Consider the following 25,360-nt stretch of genomic DNA (forward strand, 5'->3'; position numbering starts at 1 on the left):
GAAGGATTCCTTCCAGAGGCGGTAGCCCAGGGACTTGGGCCCTGGAATGTCATTCTAAGAGGGAGCTGCCCAGCAAAGGAGTGGAGCTGGCCCTTCCCTTTTCCCAGATAAGCCTCCCTTGCGGGAAACCTGGGAGAAGGCGACATGGCCAAGGGAAAATCAGCTGTTGAGAGTTCAGCTGCCCCTGTGAAGTGCCAGGCTGGTGCCAAGCCGCGTGTGTGTGGCCTGATTTCATCCCCCCACGACCCTGCCCTCCAAGTTCTGTCCAGGCTCTCGCCCTGTATCCATGTCAGGCAGCCAGGGACCGGACCTGCAGGCTCCCCCAGCGACAAACACCTCCGTGTGTGGGCACCACCAAGGAGAGGAGAGTGGCAGCTGGGGGAGGGGTGCAAACGTGACCTAGACCCCACACTCAGGGTGGTCCTGACAGGCAGAGGCCCAGAGGAGGCTTCCCCCTGCCTCACCCCTGTAACTGCTGTGGTCTGGGGAGCGGGCCAAGGTATCAGATGGTCAATGACTCACAGGGTGTTCTGAAAAGCAGGTGACAGCAGCTGCTCATTCCAACATTACAACTGAAACGCTTTCTCTGTCCGCCCACTGGATGCCAGGCCTATCTGATAACCATAAGGACAGGGGCTAGAGGACAGGTCCACGCATTCATTACTCACTCAGCAAACACTACCAGGCACCCACTGAACCCCAGAGGCCCCACTGGTCCCCCACGGTGGGGGACACCATTGTAATTCACTGACCACCCCAAAACACAGGCAAGCGGAGTAAAATATGGGCTCACCAAGGTAGCCTGCACCCAGGCCTAGCCTGGGGGAAGGTTCCAGACAATGGAACCAGGAAGTTGCAACAATGGCTTCCTCAGAACTGAGTAATGCAGACTGGGAGGGGCAGGGTTTGTTGAACAGTCCAGCCCTGTCCGTCCCACCCTGTGTCAATACGAAGCTGGGCCTTATAAAGCACCAGGAGCCCTCCGGTGGGCCATTACCTCGGCCAGTGCAGCCTGCAGGAGCAACGTGCAGAGACGCAACGTGATTGGTCCGAAGCCGGCACCATGACGGAACTGGAGACTGCCATGGGCATGATCATTGATGTCTTTGCCCGGTACTCGGGGGCCGAGGGGAACAAGCAGAGCCTGACTAAGGGGGAGCTGAAGGTGCTCATGGAGAAAGAGCTCCCTGGCTTCCTGCAGGTGAGGGCGCAGGGCCCTGGGGGACAGGATGGGGGCTCCCCCTGGGGCAGGGCCAGCTGGTTCCCGGGACAAGACGAGGGTCAGGGAAGACAGTGGGGGGAGGAGAAAGAAGGGCATGGCAGGCAGAAGGGGCAGAAGTGGTCAGGACCCAACTGCTCTAAAGGAGAGCGGCAGTAAGGGGAGACCAGCTCCAGTCCCTGAGAAACAGATCTGCTGCCCCAGGGACTGGGGACTCTGGAGCTTCTGAGCAGGAAGGAGATGCGGCCAGGGCAATCCTTGAAACAGGGTGGGAGCCCCAATTTAGTTGGGAGTGGGATGGGAACCTGAGCTGTGGGAGATGGGGAGCGGGGGCACAGGGACCAGATCCAGGGCCATCTCTGAGGCTGGGGGCATGCTGGTCCCTCAGAAAGGCCCCCCTCCAAGGCTGCTGGTCACAAACATCCCTGCTCCACTGTCTGCTTGCTCGCTGTCCACCCCCCATTCCCAGGTGCCCTGCTGCCAGGTGTTAGGGGGACTGACAGGAATAAGGATGGGAGGACGTCCCATCCTGGCACCTGTCTGCCCAGAGCCACTGGGCCTGGAGCCTCCCCAGGGGGCCTCCCCAGGGAGGCTAAACAAAGGGCCTGCCCTCCTCTGCCTGCCCCTCTTCCTGCTCCCCTCCCCTTCAGCCTGCCTGTCCCTTCCCTCCCCCCCCCTCCCCACCCCTGCCCCACCAAACTCACCTACCTGCCCTCTAAGGCATTTCCTGAAAATGCAAGGTTGACATTTTCAGCCTTAAGTATCAGTTCAAAGACACTGAGCACTTCAGTATTTTTCTCTTTCTCTAGATGTGAATGCAGTGGAGATACATTTTTTAAAATAAAGTTCATTTGCTTTTCTCTATTTTAACTATGTTTATAGTAGAAAATGTAAAATACGGATCTGTAGAGGAAAGAAACCCCAGCACAGTTCTCCCTCTCCCTCTTCTTTCCAGCCTTTCCCCGTGTGAAAGTTGATGTGAATGAATTTCTAATTTATATGCAAGTGCATTTCTTTTGACTTTAACGTTATAACAAACATTCTCCAGCTTCAGTGCTCATTGAACGCCCGCCCCACACGCGCGGTCCTGGGAAGCGGCAGCTAAGCCCGGGATTCTCAAACTTGGGTTCCATCAGAATCAAGGGGAAACCTGGCAAAAGCGGGGGGGCTCAGGCCCTTCAACAAGCCCAGCCTCCAGCCGAGGCTGACGCCCGGCAAAGTGGAAGAAGCACTGCGCTCAGCAGTGTCCACTTTTAGCCGTTTCCTCCATGCCCAGCCCGGCGCCTGGCCCAGTCGGAGCTTCACAAACACTGGGTGGCTGTCCGGCTACAAATGTCCTGCAGCTCCCTTTTGATGGCTGCAAGGCGTTCACCTCACCCGTTCGCTCGCAGTTTGATTACTATAGAATTTGCCGCTTCCGGGCCTGGGTCGTCAGCGCCCCCTGCTGCTGCTTTTCGGATCTGCACTGTGGTGGTGCGTGGTCTCTTCTTGAAGACGGTGCTCTGGCACTGTCATGTGAGCAGACTCTCAGGGACACCCCCACCCCACCCCCCACCCCTGGCCCTCTCAAAGACCTGGGTCCTTGAGGTCCGACCCGGGTGCCCGAGCAGAGGGGAGCGCAGAGACTCTGTCCTTCTGGGCCTAGTCTCAACTCCAGATCCGCCCTTCTTCCCCGTGTCTCCTTCCACCCTCTGGGCCTTATTTCTTCATCTGTAACACTGGGTGATACACCTTCCTTGCCTGGTGTTTGTGAGGCCTAGAGGAGGTTTATGTACAGCAGCTGGCTCCGTGCCAGCACGAGATGGGTGTTTGGTAAACGCGACGGGAAGAATTTTAAAAAGGCAACACCCACAAAGCTAGAGGTGCACACAGAGGGAACACGAGTGAGTGTGTACCCTGGGAATCATTTTAAAGCGCATTATACAATCCAAAGACAATCCCCTTCAAAACATAAAAATAAAATAAAAACTCTCCTGCATTGCATTCGCTAGAGCAGCTCGCGACCTCTGAGTGCGCCTGTCCTTTCCAGGAGCAGCGGGTCTGCTGCGCACAGCTGGCTCTGGCACGAGCCGAGCCGGCTGACAGCACAGGCTGGACAAACTCGCTTTTCCCTCCCTCTGCCCAGGGTGCGGCTTGGCTGAGGCCCAGGCCCTGCACAGGCACCCTCATCGCTGACCTTGGTCCTCTGTCTCCTCTAGAGTGGAAGGGACAAGAACACCGTGGACAAACTGCTCAAGGACCTGGATGCCAATGGAGACGCCGAGGTGGACTTCAATGAGTTTATAGTGTTTGTGGCTGCACTCACGTCTGCCTGTCACAAGTACTTCCAGCAGCCATGACCTGACTGATACTCTGTAGCCCCGGATTCCCGGAGAGGGCACCAGGAGAGGGCCCCTGGCTTCCAGAAAGGCCTGGGAGGCAGTTATTTCTCGGGGCTGAGCCAGCGGATGGCCCTCTAATAAATAAAATGCTCGTGAAATGATCCTGGTCTCAGAGAAACTGCTTCTTTCCTTAAAGCCTCAGTACCCCCTCCCACACACACCAACAAACTCACTCATCTGTCACTTCATGCTCACTGTCTGCCCAGTGGAGAATGGAGATGGAACAGCACAGGTCACTTGGTAAGAGTCCATGCACGGGCCACTTCCTGAGTGCCCACCCTGTGCCAGCTGATGGCTAGGGCACAGTCCCTGCTTATGTTTATTCGTCAGCACAGAGTGAGCCCCCTGGAGTGGATCCAAGGAAGGATTGTGGGATGTGTATCCATCCATTCAATCAGTCAGTCATGTAACCACTCATCAAACCCTGGGCCTCCATCTTCCATCTCTCCAAGCACGTTTTTTTCAGGTAACATCTTTCTAATGGTACACTATTTCTTCTTGCCACAAAACCATAAAACACAGTAATAGACCTCGAGAAAAAATGAATTGTGAGGATGAGAATCACCACCAGTGAACAGCTGGCCACATCACTGATGTTCACAACTTTGTGAAACTCTAGAAAGCAACCAACGTGACTCAAGTGGGGTCTTGGGTGGTAGGTCAATTTGACCTGGTTTTGAGACTCTTATCATTTTGAATACCCAACAGGTGAAGGCTTTTCTTATGTTTGAAGACATCACCAGGGCAAAAATGGGCACCACTGAGAGATCCTGAACTTGGCAGTGGACACACCGATATAAGGCTTTGGTTTGTCCTTTGGTTTGTCCCTCGGGGAAGGGATGGCTCGGGTTTTTGTAAGAGGGAGAGTTGCGTTAGGTTAGATAGGAGCAGATACACACATGTAAATAAGGTGTGAAAAGTCAAGTGAATGTGACATGGGGGAGCTGGAAGTGTGGACCAGAGTGGAAATTGTTTTTGTTTCCTTCCTCCTTCACAAATTAGTCACCATCCTGTGAATGACGAATCACCTGGTTAGGAGGCAGAGCCTATAGAAGCTGCGGCTAGCACCACGGCCCTTGCTCCCTGACCTCGCTTATAGCTGGGGCGAATCACCTGACCTGGGATCCCCCAGACCCTGCCCTCACCCCAGACTTGGAGTTGGGCAATTGATGCAAAGAGTGGGGACGTGGAAAAACTCGCAGGAGCCTTGCAGCATGGCCGTCACTACGGAGTCCTGAGCCTAGTTCTCCAGATCTCAGCCATCCTGCACTTCTCACCATCTTACAGGAGACAAGTCTTTTCTACATCATCGCCTGGGGGGAGAAACGGGGGGGACTCTGTGCTTTCCAGCTAAGAACTCAGACTGCTGGAGTATGCAAATGGCCACATGCCACTTCCTTCAAGTGTCCCTGGGGCCTCTCCGACAGGTCCTCAGAAGCCCCAGCCTCTCCTCGTGAAGACAACAGGGCCGTCTTTCTGTTGTCAGTCAGTCCACAGGACGGCCTCCATTCAAGTGCCCTGCTTTGAAGATTCTTTCCTGGACCGTGCAAGTTCATCTCATCCTGGCTGCACCCCTTCCTCCAGCTGAGAGATCACCTCAGCTTGGACAGCGATCCCTGCCCCAGCCACCAGCCTCCCGTGGTTCTCCGTCAGCCCACTTCTGTTTGGCGTCCCGAGGAGGATGCAGAACGCGCAGCGCTGTGGGTGAAGTCCACAGTCACCGCTGGAGTCACAGCTTCCTGGAGGCACCTGGCAACCAGGTCCTGGTGAAGCAAAAGCTCTTCCCCCTCCTCTAACTAGCAGTTTTTAATGGCTGCACAGAATTCACTAGAATGAGTGTACCACTCTTTGCTCATTATTAAAGATACCGTTCTTACTTTTTGGGTTTTTTTTTTAAAGTATGCTACAGCTAATATTTTCATGCATAAATCTTTGTCTTAAGCTCAGAAATTTTCCCCAAAATGAATTCCATTTTTAACCTAGGATTCCTAGGGCAGAGGAGTAAAAATATATACTATAAAATGTTCTACCTTAACCATTTCTAAATGTACAGTTCAGTATTGTTAAGTATATTGTATTGTAACATTCACATTGTTGTGCAACCAACCTCCAGAACTTTTTCATCTTCCCAAACTGAAACTCGGTACCCATTAAATTAACCAACACCCCCAACCCCCGGCAACCAGTGGTCCACTTTCTCTGTGACTTGACTACCTTAGGGACCTCACGTAAGTGGAATCAGTGTTTGTCCTTTTATGTCTGGCTTATTTTATTTGGCATAACGTCCTCAAGGATCATCGTTGGTGTAGCAGGTGTCAGAACTGCCTTCCTTTTTAAGGCTGAATAATAGTCCATTGTATGGATGGACCATATTTTGCTTATCCATTCATCGATCGCTGGACACTTGGGTTGCTTCCAGACTTTTTTAAAAAAAACAAAGTATTTAACCCAGGTCAAGTGTCTCCACCATCATGCTTAGGAAAACAAGCAGTAGCTTGTTTCTGATTTTTTCCGGCAGAAGCAGCCTTGGGAGCCTGACCTTCTGCCTGTCGCCAGCGCCCCCTGCTGATGACTTGCAGAATTGGTCCTTGGCTAAGCTCTGTCCCCCCAGCAAGGATGGTGCATTTTCACCTTCCTCAGGTGGGTTGCCCGTGGGTGCTGGGACCACCATGGCCTGGCTAACTCCTGGCTGAGCACGGCAAGTCAGGTGCCCTGTCTGCTATGAACGATGAATGTCGAACAAATGCCAGCACTCATCTCTAGGTAACATGCTATTTGATTTATCCTGCTGACTGTGTATCTCCACTTCTAGAAGCAGGCTCGAGGCAGAACTTTTGGACTGTCTGGTCACTGCTATATCTCCTGGTGCCTAGAACAGTGCCTGGTATACAGCAGGAGCTAAGTAACATTGATGAGTAAATAAAAACATCTGCGGGAAAAGGGAGTTTTCGACGGTTGTAAGCAGGGAACTGACATAACCCCACTCACTCCAGACTGGAGTAAAACTGCAAGCAGCGAGGCCAGTGAGGGGACTATCCCGCGAGTGGCTTGGAGTAGCTGGAGGGAGCTGGGTGAGTCCAAGGTGTGCTCTGGAGGTAGAATCAATGTAAGGACGGGAGGGGCTGCTGAGGAGGCAGGTGTCAAGAATGACACTGAGGTCCCGGCTGAGAAACTTCTCTTCTGCACTGGTGAGCAGACACAATTAAGTGTCAATTAAACTGACATACCTAATTGGAACTCATTTCGAGGAGTATTAAGAAGCACCAACCCCGTGACAGCCAAGCACTGGCCTAAGTGCCAGGATTTCACACGTGGACAGAGGCCTTGCCCTCAGGGGGCTGACATTCGACCGAAAGAAGTCAGACAACACCCCAAATACCCCACGTCGGGTAGTGAAAAGAAATGGAAAGGACAGAAATAGTGGATGGCACTGCTATTTTATAAGCAGGAGAGCCTCTCTGGGAAGGTAACATCTCAGCAGAGCCTTGAACCCACTTCTCCCCATTTGGGCTGGCAGCGCCCACAGCACGGGAGAGGTGGAAGCTGCAGCTGATTTCTTTATTTGCTGTTCCTGGGTTCTTCACTGTTTTGTTGGTTTGTCCCTGTGCTTCTTCTGTCCCACACCCCTACTGCATGAAGCCCTCCCAGGCTACCTCTAATGCCCCCATGGGCCCTGTGGGCTCTCTCTACATGTCCAGCCAGACCCTCCCCCACCTTCCTCTGACTTCTCTCCACACAGCCTGCCCTCCCTTAGAACCCCCTGGGGCCAGGTCAGCATCCAACTCACACAGCCAGCTCTTCTAGAATATCCAGAGCTTGATTACCAGGCGGTGCTCAGACGGGTGTGCTGCTTCAACAACCTTGTGCGTCCGTGTGGGTGAGGCTGCCTACAAAGAATGGATCCACATGCTGAGAGGGAGGCAGTGGGCCGGGCTGGGGGGATTGGTTAGTTGGGGATATAGGATAGGAAGTGACATCGTGAGCCAAGTGGATAGTCACATTCCAGTCTTTTCAGAAAAACAAAACTCTGAGAAGTACTGAAAGAAAACATTACTAAAGACTCAGGCACCACAAGCCAGCCAGTCCAAGCGAAGGTTGTAGAATTTCCTGGGTCTTCTGGAACAGAAACTAGAATTTCAGATTTCGGAGCAAAGGAAGTCTGGGCATGACAGACTAATGACAAGCCAATCCAAAATTTCTAGTTGTCTTTGAAGCTGTGTAAGTTCCACTGATAGTAATGCAATGGGGGACATTTTTCAGTTAAAACAAATAGGAAATACACACCCCTGTATGCCTCTAAATTAGCTTTTCATCACGAGCTCAGGTTAAGACAATTAGCTTGTTGCCACAATGCACTGAATAAGAGCCGAGGGTCAGAAACCATTCAGAAGACTCTTAAGGCTCTGACCACGAAGGCTTAGCATCAAGCCCTGGGACACTGAAGACATGAAATGCAACCCTGTGGATGTAATTTATGGCCAGTTCATCAAGGGGGAAAATATATGTATATATGTATATATAAATCACTGAAGTAGTTTATAATGAGCATTTTCCTCAGAGAAGATCCATAACACCCCAAAGAGGGGATGCGGCTTCAGCCAGGTCCTGGAATTAAGTATGGAGCCAGAACCTACAACGTCCATAGCTGTGAATGAGAAACAAACCTTCCTGATTGTACGCCGCTAAGACTCTGGGGTGCACTGTTCGAGTCGTGTCACTGAGTCTGGTTGACTGACAGAAGCACACCAAGTCTTGGCCCCAGGAAAGCCTCCTGGGTCCTTCCCACTCCTCTGGCCCCAATCCCGTCTGCACTTCTGCTCCAGCCCCACCTTCCTGCCTTCACTTGGACTCCCCGCCATCCATACCCGGCATGGATGCAGTCCCATAACCTCCCGACTACAAAGGTTACGGCCATTCCCTGCTCACCAGTGTCAATGGCTCCCAGCCGTACTTCTCTGTTTCCACTGAAGAGCCCAGACAGGCAGGCGCAGGAACAAGGATTCTGAGTCCAAAGCACCGCCAGACACGCCTCTGGAAATATGACTTCTCTTGGTGCCCAGGTACTTTATCATAAAAATGTCTCTTTGACATATTAATCCAAAACACATATCTCAATTTGTCATCATGAACACGTATTTGTTTTTACCAATTTAGCAATTCTAGAAAATGTGTGCCCCATGGCTTCGTGCATGCACTAGCATTGTGTAAGATCCATTCACTCCTGAATGGAGATCTCTTACCCCTGCTTACCTCGCTCACCCAGTCTCCCACGACTCCCTCCATTCCATTAGGGTCCAGCACCCTGGCCGTGTCGCCAGCACTGAAGCTCACCAGGGGTTTGCTCCCCTCGTTCTGAATCTCTAATGCCTTCACGCATTTCTACTTTCAGAAATTGTATTCAGCAGTCAAGGGCAAGTTCTGTCATTTGCTCTGAAAAGCTTTCCCAGGCTCCACCAGGCAGTGTCGCGCGCACTATACTGCAGTAACTTGTTCCCATTTCTGGCCCACCTCTTCCCAAAGCACGTCTTACCTTTACATCCCTAGTGCTTAGACAAGGTATGAAGCACCTTATATCTCTTCTGACCGAGGGACTACACATACTTCAGCTGCTGGAAAGCAGCCGCTTAGCCCACAGGGTGAACTTGTTTCTGTTAAAAAGGAGTACTCTGCCATCTTATCCCCACAACACCTTCCATAAACAATTCTCCCACACAGTGAGGGGCTTACAGGGAGCCTCAAACTACAAGCAGGTCACTCCCATTTGATGATGACACGCAAGGAAGAACATCCATTTCAAAAGAAGTTTATTTATGCTTCTTTTATTCATACACACAGGGGCACTGGTCTTCTGAACAAAAATTTTTTAAAAAAAAGGCTTTTTAGGTCTTTGTTTTTCAAAGCAAATGAACACTTATGACATGTCTGAATTTGACCTCAAATCCCTGTCAGTTCTACTACCCGCATGAACTAGAAGGGACTTTCTGGGCCCTGGGGATATCTTTTCCCTCCTCCCGCCTCCCAAGGCTCTCTGTAGCCGGGCTCTTTGATGCCATACTCTGAAACCCCTGTCATGTATGACAGTATTACCATAGTGAAACATTCTCCATCACTCCCTATTCAACTTGTTATTTGGAGTAAGCTAGGTTGTCTAAAGAAACTCACCTGACAGGTCACACAATATACACCAGACAATATGCCACAAAACATAGCTCCTCCTTTGTCTCACAAAGGAATTCAAGTTCCAAAATATATACACAACCATCTTCCATCTTCAACTGTCTTCTAGTGCTTTCCAGTCTTATCCAAAGCAGTCTCCCTCCTCCTGTCTCCACAGGCTACATCCTAACAGCGCCTCCCACGGCACATGTAAAATTGGAAGATGCTGACCCCAAGTCTTCACGTGTTCCAAAGTTCCAGAAAACAATTAGGTCACATGAGTCACAGCAAAATACTAAGGCTGTGCCCAACCTTTCAAAAACACAGCAAAGTAGCAAGAATAAACGTGACCACGGAAACAACTTTTGATTAAGCCCCGTTGTTCTTATGAGTATGTACTTCTCAAACAGAAGTTATTTTTTCAGGAACCAAATACATTTGACAATCTAAACCCATATCAAGATCACTGACCATAAGGGAGACTGTTACATGGGGGTAAAAACTACATAAAAACAGAAAAAAACAAGCTGTTGCAGTTCCTCGAGGTGTCAGCCCATCCTTACCAGTTGGCCAGAGTCCATCAGCTGTGAACCTAAAGCACGATTGGAAGAAATTTACCATCAAGACATTCTCAGATTTCTGCATCCTGATGTTAAAAAAAAAAAAAAAATTATCCATCCACCAGAATGCCACTTCTTTCAGACAGGGTCCTCTCACATATCTGCTTTCTAGAAAAATCTGGAAATTTCTAACAAAGGCGTACAGCCTTACACTTTTCTGTTTCTCTTTTCCTGTGTTGTCACCCTCCCCTACTTTGCTCTATGACCTACGTTTTCTTTGGTTTCCTCCCATCCTCCAAACTTTGGTTTCCCTAGGTAGTGCCCAGGCAGGTCTACCTCCAGCGACTGTCCTGTTAGAATTGACGCTTTCGTTTCACAAAAATAAACCCGGTTATTGTAACTTTTCTTTAATTACCAGCGGGTACCAGGGGAAGGACCATAAAAAAGGGTTTATTAACATCTATCCAAACGAGCACGCATTCCCTTTCCTCTCGACCCCAGCTTCGCTCCCACTGCCCAAGTTCTGATGCAGTAGGACGGGCTTCATTCCTGGAATATTCCTCCCATGCAGAAAGCTGTCGAATCACACTTACGGCAATGACTGACTCCCGTCGCGCGCGCTCAGGACGCCTCGCTCCTCTCTCTCCGCCAGACCAGCTCCACCAGCATCTCTGCCATCTTCGCGATCTCCCTGGCCTTCTCCTCCGCCTTCTCGCACAACTCCGACACTCTCTCGTCGGCTTCCCCGCCGGGCCGCTCGGCGTGATTCAGGGCGCTCTCCTCCGAGGCCTCCACCTGCGTTTTGATCTGGATGAGCATATTGTCCATCTCCCACAACTTGCTCCTGGTCCGCATGTACGCTCGCCCGTGCTCCCGGGTCAGAGCCGCGATGTCCTCCCGCATCTCGTGGATGACTGGGAGCAGAAACTGCTCGAAATCCTCCTCGGGCTCCAGCACTTCCACTTCCTCCGGAGCTTCCAGCTCGTCCAGGTCCAAGGGCCGCATTTTCCTGCCGCCTCTTCAGGCCCGCACCCCCTGGGGCCGCTGATCACCGTTACCGCGGGAGTCGGCGCCACCCACACTCCCGGTGCACAGTTACTGCCGAATTACTTCTAAGGTTTTTTTCCCTTTCCGCCTTTCGCTTCACAGCCGCCCTGGGAAGGAGAGCCTCGCGCGCAAACAGCGCGGCGCGGACAAGATGGACTCGCAGCCGTCAACCCGCGAGTGTTTGTGGCGCTTTCACGACGCGGCCACACTCCTTCACCGCCACGCCTCCGGCCAGACCGAGAGCGCGGGCGCGCGCACGCAAAGGGGCGTCTGCCTCGGCCGCGCGCACGCACGCCGACGCCGGCTCCCGGCGCCCTGCCCCGCCCCTTTCTTTGATCAGCCCTTTAGGGGCAGAAATAGGTAGTCAGCTCGCCACCTCCTCAGACCTTCGGGGCTACGGCGGCTACTGCTGCTGCTGCTGCTTTTTTTGTTTCTAAAGGAAAGCGATTCTCTCACCCTCATATTTGAATAACACAGGGTGTCGTTCACAGCGCTTATTACCAAGCAGCACTGCTCTAAAGTGTTCGGTTAATTCATTTCATTCTCACAACAAAGCTATGAGACAGGTGAAAAACCGGCTACAAACTGTGCTTGTGGTCAGAATTTGAACCCAGAGCTGTCTGGGTCCGCAGTCCCGGCTCTTAACTACCACACGTGCTTCCTCTTGTGGGGCAGGGCCCTTACGTCCAAAACCTCCGATGCTAACGTCCCTTTCCTCCGGACTCCCCACCTGTCACTCTCGTCCTTCGGTTCTGGGCGCTTTCTCTCTTGCTGCCTTGGGTTGTGCTAGTCAGTGGTTTCTTGGTCTCGCTTCACCAGACTGAGCAACCCAAGGTACGTAAAGGGCCACTTCTGATTCGGCCTGTCCTCAGCCCCTCCCCGCAGCCTGGCTTCGGGAATGTTTTAGCCACAAGGCCTGCCTCCCTAACATACAAGCTCCTCCACCAGACTGGAGACCCCTTGAGGCAGCTTCGCGTCTTGGTCACCTCTGTGTCCCCACCACCCACAGGGTCAGAAAAACAGCAGGGGCTCAGTAAATGTTGCTTTAATATTCATTTAGCAAAAAATGTTCAGCACCGATAGTGTGCCATTGTGGGATGGGTGGAGTCTATTTCTGGGCTTGTTCACCCAGTGCCACAGTAGCAGTGATTTGGAGGGGTCATGCTTGCACCAGTGCCACAGAGCAGAGCTTCAGTTTTCCAGCCTGATAAATAAAGACCAGTGGTCCCAGCCTGAGTATCTGTCAGTGGGAAGAGGCATAGGTGAGACTATATGCATGAAAGTGTTTTACAAATACCAGAGCACCAGTAGATACCAATGGTGGTTGTGTTACAATTAGTACCAAACAGTATATAGAGGTAGGTGGTGCCAAAGGTTTTGGAGTCAGACAAATCCTGAATTGAGACCTAGTTCCTCCAATGACTTCCTCTGTGGCCTTGAACAAGTTGGTTAACCAGAATGCATCTCGTTGGGTATCAATTTCCATCTATAACCCCAAGGTGGGCATTGGACACACGATCCTTAATGATCATGATATGATCTGTATGATCCGTAATAATCATATGACATGGTTCACCCAAGATTTTACATCTTGTGTCTTGATGTACTTGTTCATAGGGTCCCCTTTCTCTCCCAAAACTTTCCTGGTTTGATAAATTGGACTTTATTAAAATTATGAACTTCTATTCACCACAGACACTTGAGAGAGTGAAAAGACAAACCACAGCGTGGGAGAAGATATTTTCAATAGGCATATCTGACAAAGGATTCAGACAGTATTGAGAACTTCTACAGATCAATTTTAAAAAAAGACAAATAACTCAATTTAAAAATGAGCAAAAGACTTGAGCTGGCACTTTGCAAAAGGGAATATCCAAATGGCCAATAAAGTTTATAAAAAGGTGTTCAACTCTGTGATACAACAGGAAAATGCAAATGAAAACCACAATGAGATAGGACTGTGCCTCCACTAGAATGGCTAGCATGTAAAGTGTTGATAACACCAAGTGTCGGGGAAGATGTGGAACATCTGGAACTCTCCTACATTCTTGACAGGTGTCTCAGTCTGCTCAGACCGCCACTACAAAGTACCACACAATGGGTGGCTTGCACAACAGACTTGCCCCACCCCTCACTATTCTGGAGGCTAGAAGCCCATCAAGGTGCCAGCAAATTCAATTTCTGGTGCAATCTCCCTCCTTGGTGTGTAGATGGCTACATTCTCCCTGCAGTCCTCACATAATCTCTTCTTTGTGGACAGACAGGGGTGGGGTGGGGAGGGAGAGAGTGTGAGTTCTGGTGTCTCTTCTCATAAGGACACTCATCCTAGCAGATCAGAGCTCTATCCTCATTTAACCTTAACTACTTCCTTACTCCAAATACAACCACGCTGGAGTCCAGACCTTCAACATGTGAATTGGGTGGTGGTGTTGGCAGGGTGTCATCACATACATACAGTCCATAACAATGGGAATGTAAATTGGTGCAATAATTTTGGGAAACTATTTCACAGTATCTACTAAGACTAAACATGTACCAACACTATGACCTAGCAAATCTGACACCTTGGTTTACACTCAAGAGATTTTGAGCACGTTTGTCCACGAAAAGACATATGGTAGAATATTCATAGCAGCTTTATTATAGCCCCAGAGCTAAAACAACCCAAATGTTCATCAGCAAGAAAATAAACAAACAAAACCAATTGTAGTATATTCCTTCAATGGTGTATTAGTTATCTATTGCTGCATAACAAATGGCCCCATAATTTAGCAGCTTAAAACAACACATAGTTAACATCTCTCATAATTTCAGCTCAGGATACTTGGTGAGGCTGCAGTCTAGATATTAGCTGGGGCTGCAGTCATCTCCAGGCTTGAATGGGACTGGTGGATTCACTTCCAAGATGGCTTACTCATGTGGTTGGAAGGAGGCTGTTTTTCACTAGCTATTGGTAAAAGGCCTCAGTTCTTTGCTATGTGGTTTTCTCCACAGAGCTGTTGAGAAGAAGAAAGCTGGTTTCCCCCAGAGCAAGAGATTTGAAAGAAGGAGAAGACACATCTCCTCTTATGTCCTAATCTCTAAGTCACACACCATCACTTCTGTCTTTTTCTATTTATTATGAGCAAATCACTACGTCTAGTACACACTCAATACACAAGCGAGGGAACAGCAGGAGGTGGAGATCAGTGGGGGTCATCTTGAAGGCCGGCTTTCTGCCACTAATGATTCATGTTCTTCCAACACGCACACCACACTCATTCCCACCCAAGGTCCCCAAAGTTACATTCTATTGTAGCATCAATTCCATGTCCAGAAATTTGCCATCAGATGTAGATAAATCTCCATGAGTGTAGTCCTTTAAATCGAGCCCCTAAACTACAGTTTTTGATCTGTAGAACTTTGAAACTAAAGAGATAAGTTACTTGCCCTCACACATCCAATATATAATTGGGGGCAGGCATAAGATAACCATTAGATATTGCTTTTCAAATATGGGAGGCACAAAGGAATCATTGATCCATAGTAATTCTACAATTCAGCCTCAAGGTCTAGAAATAATTGATTTTCCATGGTTCTCAGCTCCATGGCTCTTGGTTCCACCCTTTGTATCATGCTTCCTTTTTCATGAAAGGTAGCATATGTTTGCAGATGAGTAATTTTCTCAGCCTGCTTTGTGTTTGTAGAAGCTGGGGTGGGGGGGTGTCCAAAAGACCTTTCATTTTGTTTAAGCTGCTTACCAGTCTAAGCTGCAGTGTTTTTCCTGATATAATTATTTTTAAAACTTTGTAGGTTTCCTGTGAATTTCATTGGGGTTCACTCCATTAGACAAAGCCCTACCCTCAACTGTTTTTGAGGTAAGTCCCTGTCTACCTTGGGCCTCTGCTGATAATGCCAAGGGACAAGCCCTTAAGCTCCCTGGAGACCCTATGTATTGTTTGATCGAGAAGCTCTGTGATTCACATCCGTAATCTCTTTAAAGAGCTGTTATTCTGGCTGAATGGTACTCTGAGCCACCATCTCTGATTTTTCTGAGATATTTTAAGATGGATTTTATATTGCTTACTTCAATTTCCTAAATTTTCTCCATTCAACGCCTAATAATTGAGCAGGAAAATAGGAAAAGTTATTTTAGACAAAGATGGCTTTGTCTTGTTTAATAATAAATTGGGCAACTGAAGCGGGAGTTAGGAAGAGGGATTTTACGGTCACAACTCTGGTTTTTCTGGTAGTGCCCTGGATTTGATCTTTGCTATGAGCTGTTTCTTAATTTTATTTCTTTTAGCCATCTGAAGAGACCGAGAACTTTCAAAGCCATCAAGGATATCAGATAGCAGACCTTCCTTTTGCTTATTTCTCATCTCTTTCATTTTATTAAGTGGCAAGAAGAAACGAGGGACAGGAGGGACTCCGTCCTGGGTCCTGGACACGTTCTGCATCTTGATCTGTATGGAGGTTACATGGTTGTATGGATATGTAGAAAATAATCAGTGTGTACACTTCAGATGTATGCACTTTATTATATTCGCGGTACACCTTCATTTTCAAAAAGGTTTCTGACGGATGGCACGCATGCAGAGACCTTCGCGCGCGTGCTCGAGCGCGCGGAGGCCGCAAGCAGGGCCGTGCGTGGTGCGTGCGTGTGAGCGCAGGCCGGAAGCAGGGGCATGCGTGCTGTGCGAGCGCGTGCACGCACGGAAGGCGGAAGCGGGGTGGCAGCCCGGGCGGTCGCGGGCTATGGAGGGTTACCCCGCGCGTCGCGGGCTGTCTCGCGAGGGATCGGCGGAGGAGGCCGAGCCCCCGGGCGCCGCCTGGAGCGGGGACAGCGGCAACGTGTCCCAGAGCCACAGCAGCGCCTCGGTGCTGGGGGAGGACGAGGGCCCGGAGCTGGGTGCGCCGGGCCGCGACCTGTCGCTGCTGCGCCGCGCCGCCGCGGGTTACGCCGGCTGCCTGCTGCCCGGAGCCGAGGCGCGGCTGGAGGTGGAGGCCCTGGACGCGAGCCTGGAGGACCTGCTCACTAGGGTGGACGAGTTCGTGGGCATGCTGGACATGCTGCGGGGAGACTCCTCCCATGTCGTCAGCGAGGGCGTGCCTCTCATTCACGCGAAAGCCACCGAGATGCGGCAGGTTTACGGCAAGATCGACAGGCTCGAGGCTTTCGTCCGGATGATCGGCACCAGCGTGGCCAGAATGGAGGAGCAAGTCGCCAGGGCGGAGGCCGAGCTGGGGACTTTCCCCAGTACGTTCAGAAAACTGCTGCACACAATTCAAGTGCCTTCTGTCTTCAACAAGGGGCCCTCCAGCAGGCCCCAGCAGACCCGCTACGAACCCCCGGTCCTGTTTCGGACCGAGGACCACTTTCCCTGTTGCAGCGAGAGCCCTCAGATTTGAGGCGGCCGGACAACGCTACAAGAGGACGCTGCGATCTGAGATTGTCTCGAGTATTAAATCAGTTGAAAATCTTGTTAATGGACATATGATGTAGGCGTATGGAATTTTAAAGTTTATTGTTTGCACATTCTGTTTTTCACTGTCCTCATTATTTCACGTAGGATGTATTATTCTCTGTCTTCCAGTTTCTAACCTGAAAGCTGCATGGTGGAGGCGATCAGGAAGCCAAATGAATGCACTTAATCTGTGCACTGTAGCGGAACTTATTTTTATGGATTTTACAGCTCAAAAAAAACACAGTATTACTTTTTCAAGATTTATATACTCAAGAAAAACGACTGAGCCTTTAAAACTGTTATTCGATCATAATGAATCAGTTTTCTATATGTTACTCTTAGGGTAGATGGTAAATTATTTGATGTTATATTAAACTTTCCACATCATAGATGGTAAACCGAAGGAAATTATACAACTTCTGAGAAAATGTATTGATTTATTGCAACTAATTCTGAAGTTGTATTAAGAATATGACCCCACAATCTTAATTTGCCTACAGCAAACATGTCTACATATGGTCGACAGCGTTTGGTTTATAATTTAAACGTTAATGAAAGTTTTAAATTTTTGGTAAAAGCTTTCCTTCTGAAGAGGACTTTACATATTTCTTTTCTGTTTGAAAATAGACCTGTTGCTGGTATGGTTTCAGGAGTATGATAACGTGGCATGGGAGTAACTCCTTTAGAAGGCTAACGTGAAAAACTAACCTTAGCTACTATTTCACAGTGTTATATACATATTTCCCCTCAAAATAAACAGTTAAATTATTTGTAGGTCTTTTTGTGTCATTTATCATAGCTCTCTGAGGTTGACAGAGTAGATACGTTCTCACTTAGCTATATGTTACGAAAAATCTGAAAATTGAATCAACCTTAGCTTTCATGGACCTTATATATCACACGTTTACATTTTTTATTCAGGTACTTTCATTGATTACAAATTCAGGAACTCCAAAATTTAGAAACTGAAAGAACAATGAACTTAAATTTAATATTTGCCAACTGCTGAGTTCTTCTGCAAGTAATTAGTATATCTCTATGCCAGTCACTGAATATGAAAACAGCTTCATTACGTAACATCTGTATTGCCAAAATGCTCTTTAAACGTGTGGTTAATATTAAAGAGTAAGTAGTAATTAAGACAAATTATGAAAAGAGAATAATTTTAAAGCTGAGGTTTAATATCTGCATAATAGACACCCTAAATCCCAGAAAGCATAAGTGAACAAGTGTGCTATTAAGTAAAACTTTCTTAATTAGGAATATATAATGCTTATTTACTTTCATTACCTACAAAATAAATTAGGTTGAGAAAATTAAAAGTATAATAACCGGTAAAAGAATGAAATTCAGTTTAACAGTTTTTAAAGCTAATCATATAATTTCCTGGCAGGACATTTTGTTTCAGAGTCGTGGTTTGGATAATACTAACCTGCATGACTGTGTGTGCAGCTTGTCTCTAAGGGACTTGGGATCTGAAATTCTCTTAGTCAGGTGGTGTTTATGCGGTTTCTAAAGAGAGATTAGTGCAGGGCCTTCTTTGGAATGGGATCTTGAAGCTGGTTTACACAGTACAAGACAGAGATTAGATAAAGGTCATTTGTCTCAAGAATGGAAGTTGGGGAGCCGGGCATACCCCTGCTTTCTGGCACTGCCACCTTCAGACCTGTCTCCCTCCTCTCCCACTCTACCACCTGGAGAGTTAAGAGGGCCCTTCTGGATCTTGGAAAACTGGTCCTTCCACTTCTTCATAAGTCAACTAACCAGTTGGTGGCGGGATCCAGTTGTCATCTTGGGTGACCCCTGTGGGGCCTCTGCTACTGGAGTCCTGAGCTACTGCTCCTCCACTTGCTAGAAGAATAAACAGGGATGAGGTTTAATAAAGCTTGACAGGGGCACCCCACCAATCACACTGGAGTCAATTGTTCTTCGCTCCCACACCCAAGAGCACAATAATTGCTTCGAGTTTTCAGGGGTCCATAGGACATCCCTCCAGTCCAAGGGCAGCCCCGGGCATCCAGGAGTCAGTTAATACACACAAAATTGGGTTCAAATGAGCTAGTAAGCACCTTGTGACTTCTGTTCCCCCAGGCCAGCACTTTGGAACATGAGTCTTGAATTGTGTGTGAGGAGGTGGGTCCATCGTAGGGGTAAGAGTGTGGGGTCCTGGAATCAGACAACTTGGTGTGAACCTGCTGTGATGGAGGACGGGTCAGCAGAGCTAAAGGACCAAATGGTACATAGAATGGCAGCCATGTGGTGTCACAACTACTCCGCCCTGACACTGCAAAGCAGCCACAGACAGTAACGAAACAAATGTGCACTTGTATACAGATACAACTTGACTTACAGCAACAGGTATTTCTTGAAACGCAAGGGACATACTGAGAGTTAAAAACTAATATTGGCCTGGAATGTAAAGTTTTAAACTAGCTTGGCGAAACAGCTATCAGGAGAGGCAGTGTGGGAAGATAGAAAGCACTAGTTCCGAAGGATTTTTTCCCTGCTGCTGAAAGTGAATAAGGAGAAAGACAGGCTTAGGATAGCAGGGAGTCCAAGTCCCCAGCTCCTCTTGGATGTGAGACCCAAGCCCAGCTTGGGGCCTATCTGCCTTGTCACCCCCTCTTTTTCTTCACCAGAAACTTCGCCTCATGGACTCCCATGGCAGTAGTTTTAAGGATTTTGGCTTAGAATGCTCTGCTGTTACTAGTAAAGAGTTAACATCCAATTCTTAGTGTGCCTGCAAGCACTACCCAAAGCATACCCCAAATGTCCGCACCCCCCACCCATTACCCCATCTCACCTGGGCCTCCTAACAGGGGTTTTCTGCCTCCCCTGCCCTCTCCAAGCCATTCCGTATGGTACCCAGCAGCCGATGGGGATCTTTAACAACCGTAAATCAGACAGATTGGGCTTTGTCTAAAACCTTCATTAGCTTCTTGTAATGTTAGAATAAAATCCAAATTCTGTTCTGGAGCCTGCCAGGCCTACAGGATCTGGCTCCCTCACTGACCTCGTCTTGGGCCTCTTGCTCACGTCCTTCCAGCCTCACCTTGATTCTGGAAGATAGAGCCCGGTGCATTCCTTCCGTAGTACTTGCCACAATTGTGTCTGCATCATTTGATTCCTGTGTCTGCCTCACCCACCTCCAGGGGGGCTTGGGCTCTGTCCATCATGCTCGACCTCCCCTGTATCCTCAGCAGGGGACACCGTGCCTGGCACACTCAGATATCTGTTGAATGAATGACTGTCAGACTGGTGGAGTGAATGAATGGCTGGACAAAAACTAAGCATCCCATAAGGAATGGGAGACAGAAAGGCAAATACAGTCATTCAGTCAAATGTTGGCTAGGAAATCTAGCACCGTGGGAGGGCTGAAGACAAAGAAAAATAAGCTGTCATTGTCCCAAGAGCAGCACAGGCCAGTGGGAGGAGAGAAGTTCAGACACCAACTTAGTCCAACGCAAGGTTGGGAGACTGAGCTTGTTAAATCTGTGCAAGCATTCCTGTGGGGTCCCAGAAGTCCTGTTCTTAATCATGCCTCAGATGTTATTATAGAACTTGTAGGACTATCATTCTAGAGAGACTTACATTCCAAAAGGTTAAAAATCATGGGCTAAAAAACATTTTCCAAAGTGACCTAAACAGTTAGTCTCAGTAATAGAGAAGGAAATTTATTTCTGTTTGAATGACTTTTCTTTGTGATCTTCATCCTCAAAGGGGAGGGATCAGTGTGTGGTCACAAGAGACTCTGGGGCAGAAGGAAGGGACTAGAAAGCCCCCTCCTGTGGAAGTGTGCGAGTCCACGTGGCTGCAGGAACAGCTCCTTCACAGAAGGGGGCGCTGGCGGAGCACGAAAGGCCGCCTGGAAGCAGCCGGTCCAGCCCAGAACTGCCGTTGGGCACCAGAGATTCAGAGCTACCAGGCCCTGTCCACCCTGAAGAGCTCAGAGTGTGGGGACCACAGATGTATCCCAAGTCGGCTCTTCTTGCATGGGAGATGGGAGGGGAGGAAGGTGGGATGGGGAGCCCAGTCTGGGTGGGACGGTGCATGAGGGACATGCCCCTCCCCCTTCTCACTGTTCTTGTCGCTCTTCTATGGGGAAGGAACATGCTCATTTACTTATTTGTTTGTTGTTTTTCTGTCTCCCCAACTAGGGCAAGGAGCATGGCCTTTGTCCATTTTGTGCACCGCGGAATCCGTGGCATCTGGGACAACGCCTGGCACAGAGCAGGCTCTCCAATCACGTCTGTTGAGTGAATGAAAGGGGGACACAGGATGAGCAGGCAATGGGCAAGGAGATCCAGGAGGGCTGCGTCTGACAGGCTCCTTTGATGTTCATTGAGCTCCTTATCCTGGCAAAACCAGAAAACCTATTTCAGTATTTTCTTAGGGGAAAAAAAAGACAGACTCTCCCCACCTCCACCTCCCGACAGCCCCCACAAAATATGTCACAATTTCTAGGTTGTGGAAATGCTTACTGGTAGACTTTCTTAACAGCTTATTTTTTCCTGTGACACTATTAATTAAGGTAAGAACCAGCAGCGGGGGAGGTTTGGGACGGGGTGTTAGTGACGTAAGAAGTAGGAGTAGTTTGGGACTCGTGTTTCAAGTACCAGCACTATTGCATAAGATTGTGCAGGAAGGTATGTAAGTTGGAAATGTGTTCTTTTTTTTTTTTTTTTTTTTTTTTTTTTACTGATTTTTAGAAATTCAATCACTTTTTTTTTAATTTGTGGTAAAATACACAAAACATAAATTTACCATCTTAACCATTTTTCAATGTCCGGTTCAGTGGTACTAAGTGCATTCACACTGTTGTGCAACCATCTCCACCGTCATCTCTGGAAGTCTTTTCATCTTGCAAAACTGAAACTCTGGCCCCGTTACACAACTCGCATTGTCCCCTGCCCCCAGCCCCTGGCACCCACCGTTCTACTTTCTGTCTCTATGAATTTGCCTCCTCTAGGGACCTCATAGGAATGCAATCACCCAGTGCTTGTCTTTTTGTGTCTGGCTTATTACACTTAGCTTAAAGTTCTCAAGGTGCATCCCTTCTGTAGCAAGTGTCAGAATTTCCTTCCTTTTTATGGCTAAATAATATTCCATGGTATGGATGGAGTACATTCTGTTTATCCATTCATCAGCTGATGGACACTTGGTTTGCTTCTACTTTTTGGCGACTGTGAATAACACTGCTATAAACATGAGGATGTAAGTATCTCTTTGAGACCGTGCTTTCAATTTTTTGGAGTATAGACCCAGAAGTGAAATAACTAAGTCATATGGCAGTTCTATTTTCAATGTTTTGAGGCACTGCCATACTGTTTTGCATAGTACCGGAGCTGCCCCATTTTACTTTCCCAACAACAGTGCACAGGGTTCCAATTCTTCCACAGCCTCGCCAACACTTTTTGACTTCTTTATCTTGATAATGGCCATCCTAACGGGTGAGAAGTGGTAAGGAGGCAGAGGTTTTTCAGGGTAGATGATGACAATGATGGAGAAAACGCCAATAGCATTAACAAGTGTACCAGGCGCTTTTGTCCCTTTGTCTTCTTGTGTCACCATCCTGCGCTCTTGTCCCCGCTCCTTTCCCCTCCACCCCAGGAGGAGGAATGACTTATCTGGGTGCTGCGTGAGCCTCGGGCACCCCTGCTCCCATGTCCTGGCTGGTGGAGTTATTGAGTCACAGCCGCTGCTGCCCCCAGCGGCTCCCTTCTCTCTCAGCTTGGGCCTGGTGGGCGAGAGCAGTCGCACCGCCACGATGCTGTGGTCCCCTCAGGAAACCCTGCCTTCCTGGAGGTGGCGGGAGGGCCCAAGTAGAAGTGCTTTACCCGTGGGGCCAAGCCCCGTGTCCACTCCAGCACACAGCGCCGCACGTTGCCTCTCCAGCGGCAGCTAACCCTTAGGGAGCGCTCGTTATCTGTGCACACAGGTGAGCCCACTGAGGCTTGGAGGAAATGCACAGCCTGTCTGAGCCACCTGCCAGCGAGACGCAGTGTGGGGACAGAGTCCCAGAGAGCAGGTTCCAGGCTCTCGGCCTCACGTGGAAAGTGCTGGCTCAGGTAGTAGATGGCCATCAGCTGTGACTAGTTGGCCATCAGCTTTAACCAGTTAGCCATTGGCCACTAACATAACTGCCGTGGCTAATCTAGCAAGCGCAGATTGCAGCTAGCAAGTGCGGTTGGTTGGTTGGCAGAGAAGCAGAGCGCGGATTGTGCTTCATGTGGAGCCTGCTTCCTGTATCTCCAACCAAGCCGTCAACGAGAATATAGTGGTATGACCTCCCCCATCCATGTATCCATGGGTGTTCCTTTTTGGCCTCATCATATCCTGCGTTCTTGTGTGGGAAGCGGGACCAGAGACCCTGTATGACAGCTACCTTGGACCTGGTCCTTCTTGGTGAATGTTCCACGTGAGCTTGAGAAGAATGAGTATTCTGCTGTTGTTAGTCCTTTCAGTGTTTTGTTGCAACTTTTATTTTGAAGTAGTTTTAGACTTGCATAGAAGTTGCAAAAACAGTTCAGAGAGCTCCCGTGTGCCCTTCGCCCAGCTCCCACAGTCACAGCACCTTACATAACCGTGCCATGACCAAGCCAAGGACGTGGGCACTGGCACAGTACTGCTGACTGAACTCGGACCTTACACGGAGCCCCCTGCTTTCCCGCGGGCTGCTGGTCTGACTCCCACAGGCCTGCAGAGCCTCGGCACTTAGTTCTGCTGATCCAGGCAGGAAGGAAACCTCTGGGGCCTTGACAATTTCAGGCTGGGGGAGGCCAGGGAACAGGTGGGGCCTGCCAAGACACTTCAAAGACTGTGGCCTTCATCCTGGGAACAACGGGAGTCACTGAATGGCTTCCCCAGAAGTCCGAGTAGTTTCACCCTGTGCTGGGTTACCCTACAGCAGGCAGCAGGTCCAGGCTGCACCACACTGCCCCCTAGTGACCGCAGAGATCTCTAAGGGCGTCACTGATAGGGAGGGTCCCCAGGATGACGGAGCGTGATAACACAATGTGCGTTGATTTCACTCTGTGCCAGAACTTGCCAAGGTTCAAGAGTTTGCCCCCGTCTCCCCAGGAGCCGCAGGGCCAGGTCCCCGATGTCAACGCAGCCGGGCCTTGCGCTCTTGAACACCCCGCCTCCGGTCACTAGGGGGCAGTGTGGCGCAGCTGGACGGAGCTGAGGGCCTTGAGCAAGTTACTGCAAATCTCTGCGTCTCCGTTTCTTCATCTGGGGGCTGTGACAGGACTATGTGAGCTCAACAGAAATCTCCTGAGTACCTGCTGGGGGCCAGCCCCGCTCTGGGCTCAGGGAATGCAATGTGAGGTAGACTCTGTCTTCCTAAATGAGCACAAGCTCAGGTACCGTCCTTACACGGTGACCTGGACACACCTCCCACCCACCAGTGAGGGGTCTATGTCCCTCTCCTTGGAGCTTCCCTCCACCAGCCTCCATCTTGGGGGATGCTATGCTCTCTCTGGGGGAAGCTGACCGCCATGCTGTGAGGAAGCCCAAACTAGGAACGTGGAGAGGAACCAAAGCCCTCAGTGGACAGTCAGCATCAACTGCCCAACGTGAAGAAACCTCCAGATGATTCCAGCTGAGGCCCCAGGCACCATGGGGCACAGATGAGCCCAAACTCCTGACCCACAGAATCTGCGAGCTTAACAAATGGTTGTTTCGGGCTACAAAGTCTCGTGGTAATTTGCTCTGTAGCCAGAGTAATGGGACCACCCTTGAGAAGGGAGCAACTCAGGAGTGGCACAGACGAGTCACCAGTCTCCACTGTGATGAGTATTAGGCAAGGGAAATGCAAGGGGCTGAAGGCCCACCGGGGAGGCGCCGTCACCGACCTGGGAGCCAGGGCAGCATCTCCCATGAGCTTTGGCGGAGGGCAGAGGAAACTGCTAGGTGGAGCCATCCGGGGAGGACTCGGGCAGAGAGCCCACAGGAGCACAGGCATGGAGGCCTGAACCAGCACGTGTGCTTGGACAGCTTTACCGGAGTGCCAAGTCCAAAGTCGTGACGCAGGAGGTGAGGGCAGGGAGGGGGCAGGTTGTACGGCCTTGGAATCTGTCCTCAGGAAGGTCTGAACAAGAGCAAAGGAGGGCAGATTTGATTGAGAGACCCTGGGGACCACATGGGGGAGAATGGGTGGGAGAGGCCGGTGAACAGTAGGTTACAGCCCATAAGCACTGATCTCTCTTCCCAAGCAGGGTGTGCTGTGAGGCCAGGAGCTTCAGCAGGCCCCTGAGCCTCCCCGTGGCCCCCTCTCCTTCCCTCTCTGGGGTTCTGCTCCTCTTCCTGCCCACCAGCCTCCCGGGGACTGACCCGGCTCCCCCGAGGCCCTGACCCCACAAAGGAAGTGCCCTTCTGCTCTGGCCACTGGCTGGGGGTACTTTGGGGGTACTTTTCCCCAATAGTTGCCGCGCATAAGCCCACCCTGCATGTCCTGACCAAGTCAAGTTTCTGAATGCACCCTGGAACAACCAGACCATACAGACACACACGCACATGCACACACACTTGCCACGGTGATGAAATACT

At 49.8% G+C, this 25,360-nt stretch overlaps 3 protein-coding genes across 4 annotated transcripts; 2 read left to right on the forward strand and 1 right to left on the reverse strand.

Moving 5' to 3' along the window:
• The first annotated feature begins 982 nt into the window (after positions 1-982).
• On the forward strand, positions 983-3,702 carry S100P (S100 calcium binding protein P). The gene is made up of 2 exons (XM_033105432.1): positions 983-1,201; positions 3,418-3,702. The coding sequence occupies exons 1-2, from the start codon at positions 1,064-1,066 to the stop codon at positions 3,556-3,558; spliced, it is 279 nt and encodes a 92-aa protein (XP_032961323.1). The 5' UTR covers positions 983-1,063; the 3' UTR covers positions 3,559-3,702.
• Positions 3,703-9,387: 5,685 nt separating this feature from the next.
• Positions 9,388-11,603, reverse strand: MRFAP1L1 (Morf4 family associated protein 1 like 1). 2 transcript variants are annotated; one of them, XM_033106807.1, is made up of 2 exons: positions 10,910-11,603; positions 9,388-10,348 (listed from the first exon to the last, which is right to left on the reverse strand). In XM_033106807.1, exon 1 carries the CDS (start codon positions 11,319-11,321, stop codon positions 10,938-10,940), a length of 384 nt encoding a protein of 127 aa, XP_032962698.1. In that variant the 5' UTR covers positions 11,322-11,603; the 3' UTR covers positions 9,388-10,348; positions 10,910-10,937. The 2 variants fall into 2 exon arrangements, with proteins under 2 accessions (XP_032962698.1, XP_032962699.1); XM_033106808.1 differs by having other exon boundaries at positions 9,388-10,402.
• A 4,449-nt stretch (positions 11,604-16,052) lies between these two features.
• Positions 16,053-17,553, forward strand: BLOC1S4 (biogenesis of lysosomal organelles complex 1 subunit 4). The gene has a single exon (XM_033105348.1). It carries the CDS (start codon positions 16,101-16,103, stop codon positions 16,752-16,754), a length of 654 nt encoding a protein of 217 aa, XP_032961239.1. The 5' UTR covers positions 16,053-16,100; the 3' UTR covers positions 16,755-17,553.
• Positions 17,554-25,360: the final 7,807 nt, after the last annotated feature.

Source organism: Rhinolophus ferrumequinum, chromosome 5 (assembly GCF_004115265.2).
Source record: "Rhinolophus ferrumequinum isolate MPI-CBG mRhiFer1 chromosome 5, mRhiFer1_v1.p, whole genome shotgun sequence".
Taxonomy (NCBI): Eukaryota; Metazoa; Chordata; class Mammalia; order Chiroptera; family Rhinolophidae; genus Rhinolophus; species Rhinolophus ferrumequinum.

What these genes read in the sequence shown, in the direction of transcription:
- S100P (XM_033105432.1), top strand. Translation starts at nt 1,064, where the DNA reads ATGACGGAACTGGAGACTGCCATGGGCATGATCATTGATGTCTTTGCC. An exon ending in AGCTCCCTGGCTTCCTGCAG is followed by an intron (nt 1,202 to 3,417) that starts GTGAGGGCGCAG and finishes TGTCTCCTCTAG; the next exon opens with AGTGGAAGGGACAAGAACAC.
- BLOC1S4 (XM_033105348.1), top strand. Translation starts at nt 16,101, where the DNA reads ATGGAGGGTTACCCCGCGCGTCGCGGGCTGTCTCGCGAGGGATCGGCG.
- MRFAP1L1 (XM_033106807.1), bottom strand. Translation starts at nt 11,321, where the DNA reads ATGCGGCCCTTGGACCTGGACGAGCTGGAAGCTCCGGAGGAAGTGGAA.